Below are 10210 nucleotides of genomic sequence, written 5' to 3' on the forward strand. Positions count from 1 at the left end.
CTGAATACCATGTGTACAAGGATGAGTTCAGGATTTACTCATCTTGGGTGGGGAAATGATCATAAACAGCATCTTGGGTGGGGAAATGAATGCTCTGGAGGTCAAACTACATGTGCCCTTGACTCTGGGTAACACATTTTGTCATTCAGGGTGAATTTGTCATTCTTGACAGTGGAGTTACTTAGATTCTTTTGGAAAGATTTTGGAATTATTGCTCCATGATGCAAGCTTTTTATAGTATTTAGGTTTATAGTATGGGCTACAGTACTTCTCTGCAGGGCCAGGGCCTGTGTAGTTGAAGAGAAACATGGACGGCTTTGGTCACGAATACAGCTGTCTCTGGGGCTTTGTGTTTATAGTTGGAATCCTTCTGCAACCAAAAGAATACTAAGTAACAAAACCCATCCCAGTCTCTGGCCCCATGCCTGTATTGTGGCTTGAATTCCTTCAACACCAAAATAACAAACCATTTTTTAAACACAAAACAGTTCAAGGAGCATAGCTCTTCTGGCTCTCGAGCTCCCTATGCTGGCTATAGAAAATAGCATTTTTCTCTTCTGGAAGTAATTCAGATTCTTAGTTTCTTAACTTAGACTAAGCTGCATGCAATCCTTCCCAGCTGGGAGTGCCTCCCTGACATGACTCCCCAAAACCCCTGTTTGGCTCCAACTGGAAAAAAATATAATTCCAAAACCTGCATTGCTGTCCAGCTTGATAGGCCTCCTTTTAGGCCCTACTGGGATGGCTCCCTTCAAGACTGGCAGGGAGGCCCAAAGACTTATAGGTTCTCTCAGAGATGACAACTGGATTAAATGGTCTGTAGTGTCCTATGACAGTTTAAATTAGATAAGTACAGGGTGTATGTTCCTAGGATAAAAAAAGACCAAGTAAAAAAGCTGAACATGGGAAGCTTGGTTTTGGTTCTCTTGATCCCAGAGGGGGATGTCTAACTTGCCATAATTACTATTGCAGATCAGAAAAGTAAGAAAAGGAACCTTTCCTGTGAATGCTGTTGCCAAGACCTTGAAACAAAGGAGCGAGAATGCCAGGATCTAAAAAAGAAGCTAGAGAAAACCTGTAGACATCTCCAGCTTGCAGTAAGGGAGCACAAAGCTAAGGCTGAGCAAATTCAAGGTTAGTATATTCATTCTCCTAAACAAAGCTTTGGATATGGTTCCAGAAATTTACCTGTGATCTGTCTTTTGAGCTGTATCTTCAACAGCAGTAATAGTAGATACTTAAATGATTCTTGGTCCTGCTGAGTTTACTTTTATAATATGTGGAGTGCAATGATACCTGACGTTTTCATAGTGCTTTTCATTGGATCTCAAAGTAGTCCGCACAAAAGTTTGGGAGGGGGGAGTTGTCTTTCTTTGCCTCAATTTGTGGTTTGCCTAGGTTACTCAGTGGGCAACCAGCTGAGCAGGAACAGGATCCAAGTCTGTCTTAGTTCAGTGTTGTATCCAGTAGGCTCAGGTCTTTGACATTTCCCACTGCATTAACTGTGCATCTCTGTGCTAGCCAACAGGATAGAGGAGTTGAGAAGTCAAAGTCCTGATTCAGTTCTGTGCTCTGAGTAAGCACATTCTTTAAAAAATATAAAGAAAAAAAAAGAAGCAATTTACAATAGATATTATTTCAGGCTATCTTCTAGGTAGCCAAATGGTTTAGCTGAGCAGGAGCTCAATTACCCAGGAATGCGAGTCAAATAGTTGAGTTCTAGATCAGGTTAAAAAGGAGAAATTGTTTAATAGACCTGTTTGCTGCCAATGTTTCTATGAAATGCCTGGTGGTGCTCCCCAAAGGGAAGTAAGCTCTAGTCTTCTGCAGAAGCATTTGTGGGCACATCAGTTGTGGTCCTCCACCTCTTTCACTAACACGTTTGTGATTTACAGGGTCAAGGTCTGGTTCTTTGTCTTGTCCTGGCATTTGTGTATCTAAAAACGTGCAGGCTAACTTCCGTAGACAGAAACTCTTCAGTGTCTAGACCGGGTCAGACCAGTGGTCTGTCTAGCCTGGTATCCTGTCACTTAGTGGCAGAAATGGCTTCTAGAGGGAGAGCATTGAACTGGATAGGTCTGGTCTATCCCTTATCCTTACCGTGCCTGGCATCCACCATTATTGGTCTAGAGATGCCAGAGGAAACATCTCCAACAATTCTTTACAGAAGATTTTGGTCCATAGCAAAAAAAGCATCTACTTAGGAGGATGTACCATGCCAAGTGAGAACACATTCATTGTGGTACATAAAGTATTTTCAGCCGCTATTCTGATCCTTCTCTTTTGGGACCTGTATGTTTTGATCTACTCCTGAATCTTCAATTTGGGAAAGCTTCCTTTGCTGCTACATCTATTTTATTGCCTATGCCTTGAAAGTCGTTTAGTCTTTTGTTAACTAATAGGGTGCCTAGGTTTTTAAAGAGCTTGATTCATTTATTCCCAACACTAAAGAGACTTTTTCTACCAAAGTGTTGAATGTAGTGAATGCTGTCTTTGTGTCTGTGTTCACCATATTGCCTTTCAGTTAAAATACGATTCTTAAATAGACTCCTGAATCCTACAGAAATTATGTAAATTAGATATCAATCTAAAAGCCTACCCATTTGTGTGGAATAGTTGTATTACTCAAATGGACTGTGTTAATAGGTTTAACACCATTTTGTAAAAAAATTTGATAGATGCATTGTAACCATGAGCTGAAAACATGGCCCTGGCCACCCTAGAAGAACAGTCACTTCCAGCGTTGACTTGTAAGAGCCACTGATCACTTATTTTTACACCCTGCGTCAGAACCAGTAGTTCTACAGTATGAACCTTGTAACTTTCAGCCTTTGTCTGTCCCCCACACATTTCACCTGCAGAAGTCAACCTGTGCCGAATAAGGAGGTACAGATCAAAAGACTGCTGGCCTGTTCAGATGCATGCGATCTTAAATTTGGCTTATAGTACAGCACACTTTGAAGCACATAGTTGTTTTTCAGTCTTGAAACTATGCTCACATCTACAGGGCTGTCCCTGTCCCTCCATGCTTTGGGGGGCCCCATGGTCAGCACCGCATAGGCTCTGCTGCCACAGCCGAGAACTGCCAGCTCCAGCCGCTCACCCCCCCGCTCAGGCTGATATGCCCCAGGCCGGCGCATCCCTAGGGACAGCTCTGCTCATCTGAAATGTGCGCTCATGTGAACTTAATGGCAGCAGTGCTGATTTAGGATGCAGTATTGTTAGTGTTGTGGGATTAGCAGCACCAAATTAGACTAGCTCATGTCATTTTCAGGGCATCTAACAGCAGTCATAAAACACTCCACGCCATCGTCCAAGTCACTTATGAAGGCATTGAATAGCACTGGTCCAAGGACCAAGCCTTATGGGACTCCACTGCACACATCCTTTCCAGGTTGATATTGACCCATCCACCACCACTGTCTGGGTGTGACCCCCTAAGCCAATTTGCCCCCGACCTGACCATGTAATCATCCACATCACAGCCTGTCAGTTTATTTACAAGAACAGAATGTGATACCGTATCAAAGGCCTTCTTAAAGTCTAGGTAGATAACGTGTACCTCGATTCCTGCATTTAAGCGTTTTGTGACCTGGTCGTAAAAAGAAACAAGGTTAGTCAGGCAGGATCTACCTGCAATGAATCCGTGCCGATTTCCTTTCAGCATTATTTTCCCTTCTGGGCTCCCACAAATGTGATGCTTAATGATTTTTTCCAGAGTTTTCCCAAGGATAGAGGTGAGCCTCACTGGCCTATAGTTTCCTGGTTCCTCCCTCCTCCCCTTCTTGAAAATAGGGACCACATTGGCCTTTTTCCAGTCCTCTGGGACCTGACCAGAGCACCATGAGTGTTCAAACAGCCATGCCAGCGGCTCTGCTATGACACTGGTCAATTCCTTCAGCACCCCGGATGAAGTTCATTCGGGCCCGCTGATTTGAATACATCCAGCCCGTCCAAGTGCCCTTTCACTAAGTCTGCGCTAACAGCTGGTGGGCTGGTGTCCCTTCTGTGTCTATCTATGATCCAATTGGGAGATTTGCCTTCGTCTGGGTTTAGGAATACAGTCATGCCCTTTCTACTTTCTGGTGCAGGGGGATCACTCATCATGATCCTAGGCTCCCCCTGCACTGGTCTGGGGGTGACCATTTATACTACAATTGACTCATTAATCAGCATAAATGTAATGAGTAGAGGGGACCTCATAGTCAATTTTACTACTGGTCTTGAACAATGAGTTTGTCAGTTTTAAGGCTGCCATCCTCCTTCATTTTTCAAGGCTTCCAACAGAAGGTGTGAAGAAGACAAATTCCCATCAGTTTCTGGTGGGACAGCTACTCCCATTTCTATGCATTTAATTGGAGTATAATTAAGTTATAAAGTGGTGTTGAAAAATGCTGTGCATTTAAGCATTTGTGTACTTGACCAGTATGCATAGAAGTGATTTTTCTTTTTTGCTACAGTGGAAGCAAAAGGCCACATACTGACCTGGCCTGGTATGATGTGTTAGTGAATTGTATGCATGGAAATGAAATACACTGCACAGGCAAACTGAACTTAGGCCTCACTATATATTTGTAATCTTAGCTGGTGGCTGTCAAAATTGCCACTGGGGGTATAAAATCTAATTTATTTTCCTTCTCTGTCCAGAAAAAGCCTCAGTTGCTACAATGCAAACCATCTTTTTCTTCCCTAACACTTTCCAACACAGACTTGCTGCAATGTTGCCTCCCACTCTCACCCTGCACTTCCCCAACCCCACATTCACACTTTCCAAGACACGTGTTGCAGCTCTGCCTCCAGCTGAGATTAGAAATTAGTTGCTCAGAAAAACTCTGTATACCATCATTGAATTGGTGAAGGTGCCACTGCTTTTATGTTCAGAGTTCAATGATCTGTGGTCTGGTGAGCTCCTCTATATTTGTCATTGTGATGGTAGTACATATCATGGCTTCCCTAATACCAACTTCTTAAAATAGAGGTAGCAGTTTTACATAACCTAGGATGAACTTCAGTTGGATTAAAAAATGCAGATTGGGGTGTGTATTTTGTGTGTGTAATCCATTTTTTTTAATAGAAAATGAAAGAGTTTTGGAGGCTTTAATGGAAGAAAACTCTGAGATGAAGACTAAACTCAAAGATCTGAGAACGTGTGACACCCCACCCAGGTATTTCAAAAGTGCAAACAAACTGAATTCCACAAGTCATTTTGTTGATCTAGTACTTATAAGGTACTATGTGATTTGTGTGCCTCTTAGGTCATTGTCTGAAGGGGCCATTTCAAGACCTTGTGCATCTTTTGATGGTCTGAAAGGACTGGAAGAAATGCGTGCTCAGTACATTAAAGCTGTAGGCAAAATTAAGAGTAAGTGCTAATGAGGTTTTGCTAAAAGCTTTACATCTGCAAAACTAACAATTTCTTCTCATCAGCTGGTTTGTACAGGCATCTGAGTCACTGATGTATGAGTGTATGCTGAAGAACTAAGCTTGATTCCTAGTATGTCTTCTCCTCCCCACAGCCCGAATTTATATAAATTTTATTGGGGAGAAAAATCTGTTTTCTCTTATTGCATTCCAAATGGCTAATATCATGCTCTTGTACCTCAGAGTATGTATGGTCTTTGGTAAACTTTAACTTGAAAAAAGAGAATGTGAGAAGCTGAATTAGCCTCTCATTGCAACTAGCATAGGTCTGATTCTGCCAGTCTTACTTGGTAATATGCTGTTATACGTACAGCTATGGTGTGCTACACAACCTGAGTGAGGCTGGTGGAATCTAGCCCTGTAGAGGTTGTGCTGGGCTGTTACTATAAATGGGAAAAGCTTTTTGTGGGGCTTCCTGATTGGGGAATTTCTTGTTTCTTATGCCTTTGAATTGCTAGCAAATCATTCTCCCCAGTTCTTCCTCTCCCCAAGAAGTCCCAAGGGAAATCTTAATTTCCTTCATCTTATTTACCCACATTCCATGTACTAGGTTTTGGTCACCATCCCTTTTAGGTGAGGGAAGACTAGATCAAATACTATTTCTTAATTGGCTGTAGGGGTTTGTTGAATGCCAGCTATGATGCTGTTGCCACACTTTTAGCGTATCTCCCCATGCCCTCTTGTCCTTGTGCAAATCTGTACTAACACAGTGTATTTGTGCAGGTGACATGCTTCGCTATATCCACGAGAGTAAAGAGAGAGCAGCTGAAATGATTAAAGCAGAGGTTTTAAGGGAGCGCCAGGAGACTGCCCGGAAAATGCGCAAGTACTACTTAATTTGTCTTCAGCAACTTCTCAGTGATCATGGGAAATATGAAGGGTGAGTCAATATGCATGGACACACTAGAATTGCACTATTATTAAAAAGAAATAAAACCCTTGGGTAATTATCCACTAGTTATGCACCCTGAAGTTTTAGAGCACAAAGACCCTGTTTGCCCACAAACTCTGGTGGAGTCCACTTTAAAAATAGTTGGTGCAGGTTCTTTAATGCAACTGGCATCCTCCCATAGTTTCATAGTTGGTAGGGTCGGAAGGGACCTGAGCAGATCATCAAGTCCGACCCCCTGCCATGGCAGGAAAAAGTACTGGGGTCAAACAACCCCAGCAAAGTGTTTGCCTAACCTCCTCTTAAAGACCCCCAGGGTTGGAGCCAGCACCACTTCACTTCGAAGTTGGTTCCAGGTCCTAGCCACCCTGACTGTGAAGTAGCGCCTCCTGATGTCTAGTCTGAATCTACCCTCTGCCAGCTTGTGGCCGTTATTTCTAGTCACTCCTGGTAGTGCGTGAGGGAACAGGGACTCCCCCAATGCCTGCTGGTCCCCTCTGACTAGTTTGTAACAGGCCACTAGATCCCCCCCCTCAACCTTCTCTTGTGGAGGTTGAACAGGTTCAGGTCCCTTAGCCTCTCCTCTCTAGTGAGCTTTGTAACAGAGGGCCATTTCCAAACAAGTTCCTTCTAGCTCTAGAAAACTTCCTTTAAGTAAGCAGGCTAAAACAAAAAACATGATGACTGCCCAGCAGTTGAGCATCTCTGAAGAACTATATGTTCCTTTAAAAAGGACTTAAGGAGGTGGGAGGAGGCAATGGACTTGCACTTTTCTACATATCAAGAGACTTCCAATGTTTAAACAGAGGTGCTTTGGGACTCGCGACTCAGGGCAGAGTTGGGAGGGGGTGGAGCAGCGGGTCTATTTCCCTGGTTTTATTGGAGGCTTTCCTTGAAGGGGGAGCAAAGTCTCCAACTGAAGGAGCAGGATTGTTTTGGATGTCTAATACAACTTCTCTGAAATATTCGTATGGTGGCTGAATTACTCATTTTTACGGTTTTAATGCCTCATTTTATCATCTGGATTAAGAAACATCTCATCTTTATCAGAGTTCATATCCTGTCCTAATCCTACTGCTTTTCCACTGGTCTATGTAGTCTTAAAATAAATTATTAAAATAGTCCTAAAATAAATAAAATTAGTATTAAAATAAATTCTCTACATCTCCTGGGTTTAAAAATAAATATGTAAGAATTGAAAGCCAAAGATAGTATTTTGCCATAATGAGGAATCAGGGTGAACATTTTAGGTCTACTTTTTATCTAATATAGATTCAAAAAATGAATTCATTTTATTCCCTCTAGGTTTTTTGTAGGTTGTTTGTTTGTTTTGTTTGTTTTTAACAGACATCCAGCTAATTGAAGCAGAATGGATCTAAGGGTTGCTATCAATGGGATTAGTAAAATAACATAGGAAAAGCTCACGTGATTCAAAAATCTCTTAATGATTTTTATATTGAAATGTTCTGGGGTTTTCAACAGAGCTGAAAAGAAAATCATGAACGCTGCTAGCAAGCTTGCAACAATGGCTAAAGTGCTTGAAACACCTGTTCGGAATACACCCCAGAGCAAAAATACCCACTCCGGTAGGTTGGAACAAAAGCTGGTTCCCTTCCTTCTCATTTTACAAGTTTAATTAATTTGGTAATGAAAATGTAGGTGCACAGTGAGAGAAATACATGTTCTGTGTTCTGCCAGGGTTTACATAGTTTATACCTTCAACTAAGCAAAAGCATGGACAGTTTGATTTGACTACGCTATTATTGACAGCTTTTTATATAAACTGATACTTTTCCCACATTAACGTTTCCTTTAATAATCCCTTTTTTTTTCTCTCCTCTCCTAGTCCTGCCACTAAATTCTGAACTGCCAACTGGAGTTGAGCAATCAAAAAGGAATTACATGCATCAGAGTAGGCCAACCCATATGGAAAGCAAATCATGTGGCAGAAGTATTGCCAAAAAAGCTAGTGATCAAGTTGTTCAGAAACGTGTACCTTATAACTTGAGACAGCAGCTTGATGCAGCACAGGCTGAAACACTGTCTCTGCTTCATGGAGGAATGACTTTGGATATCCAGAATGGGAGCACTGCTAAACAACTAGCTGATACTCCAAGAAATGCCATGTCAGAAATTCACCCTTATGAACATGAAAGAAGAAACAAAACTGTCTGTGTTTCAAATACAGACAGAGGCCTGATAAATGCCACTAGCATTACAGCACTTCAGCAGGCACCCACATGTGTTTCTCAAATGAAGCTTGGAAACTTACATATATCCAGCAATATAAATGGCCTTTCCGACTCTAGGCCATCTCCTATACTGTTTGAAAGGCAGAATGAAAGACCAGCATTAAAAGAAGTTAAATGTTACCAGCCAAATGGAAATTGGAAGACTGCATCTGAGAGGACTCAAGATTTTGATGTTCAAGAAGCCCCAGTAAGGGATGAAGGAGGCTGCACTGACTGGAGTTCAATTAGTGGAAGCCTAAATTTGGATAGTGCAACAGGTGATACATGCCTGTTGTATCCTGTGCAGAAAACAAACTCTAATACATTGGTACAACTCAGATCCTATGAACAGTCTTCTATGACCAGTCTGTTTTCTGATGAAGATACTGGACCTTTTTGTAAAGAACTTAGTAGTCATGAAACCAAGATTCTCGGTGCAAAAAACAGACACTCACTTCACTGTAAAGACCATCAAGATGTGAACTCAGGGTGTACTTCATACCAAATTTCTGACAAAGCCAGTTCTGCACTTGTACAAGTCAGTGTGACACCATATTCAAATGTAGGAAAAGGCCACAACCAACATTTAAGAAAAGCAGTGCCAGATGCTAAATCATTTCAGCAAGATAGTGGCTTTGATAGTCCATTTGCTAACTTGGACTAGCGTGTGTAATTCTTTATCCTAGAAGAATATATTTAAATGGAAACTGGTGGTGTGAGGGAAACCTATTAGAAATGTGTGGGTTCTGTCCAGTCTGTGTTCTGTTGCATGACTCGACCTGTTGTATGAACACACAAATTGTATAAAATTAATTGAAATATTGATGTAGGTTTTTGTTTGTCATCTGGCTTTTGTTGTGTACATTATTTTTTATCTAAGTGTGTGAACTTGTTGAATAGAATCTATTTTTATACCTCAAGATTGGCTTGCAGTGCAATGTCACATTTTTATTTATCTAAAAATAAAACTACTTTCATTTGTGGTCACTTTTTAAAAAAAAAGTTGGTACAAAAGTTCCTTTCAGATTTTAGTGCTGTGTTTCGGGACTTGTTTGATATCCAAACATTTCATCTTGAAAGATCCCTGTAAGCAGGATAGCCCTGTAATTTGTAGATACAAATTTATGCAAATGTAATGTGTGCTTATTTTTATGTATATATGTATTATAACCAGAATCAAACTCTAAGTATGTCCTCCTCTTGAATACAGTGAAAAGTAATTCATTTTTGATGGGGAGGAAAAAGATCTTAGTTCTTTCTGTACCTAGGGCACAGAACTTTCTTTAAATAGGCTGCAACCTTTACAACTTTCCTAAATCGGTTCTCATTCTATAGGTTTAGTAATATTCCTGTTGACACCCAATACTTCCTTTTTAAAGGCTTTCTCTCCCCCGCCCCCCCCCCAAGTGTATTTCTCACCTTCTGAAATGTAAAGCTTTTAAGACTGATCTGTGTTTAACTTATCTTTTTGCTCATGTTTATTTTTATTTCTAGGGCTACTTACATGAAAACAGGAATTTTGCTACATGCTTCATCTGCTCTTGCTGTTTTGCTTATGTGTATATAATGTGCTTATAATGGTGGTAAGCTACCACCATTTTTCTGGTTTTTCATGGTGAGCCCTCCTCATGTCACTAATTGGTCAAAGATCCTCGGTGTCAGCCCCTTT

The 10210-nt window shown here is 41.2% G+C and overlaps 1 protein-coding gene across 2 annotated transcripts in view; it reads left to right on the plus strand.

Moving 5' to 3' along the window:
- The window catches only part of CEP152 (centrosomal protein 152), a 52480-nt gene extending 42541 nt beyond the window's left edge, over positions 1-9939 (plus strand). For both annotated transcript variants that reach the window (XM_006029037.2, XM_006029036.2), the window contains 6 exons: positions 973-1134; positions 5075-5165; positions 5256-5362; positions 6145-6301; positions 7793-7896; positions 8157-9939. In XM_006029037.2, coding sequence (XP_006029099.1) covers positions 973-1134; positions 5075-5165; positions 5256-5362; positions 6145-6301; positions 7793-7896; positions 8157-9205 — 1670 coding nt within the window. In that variant the 3' untranslated portion in view covers positions 9206-9939. The remainder of the gene's footprint in view (positions 1-972; positions 1135-5074; positions 5166-5255; positions 5363-6144; positions 6302-7792; positions 7897-8156) is intronic.
- Positions 9940-10210: the final 271 nt, after the last annotated feature.

The sequence above is a fragment of the Alligator sinensis genome, unplaced genomic scaffold, assembly GCF_000455745.1.
Source record: "Alligator sinensis unplaced genomic scaffold, ASM45574v1 scaffold814_1, whole genome shotgun sequence".
Taxonomy (NCBI): domain Eukaryota; kingdom Metazoa; phylum Chordata; order Crocodylia; family Alligatoridae; genus Alligator; species Alligator sinensis.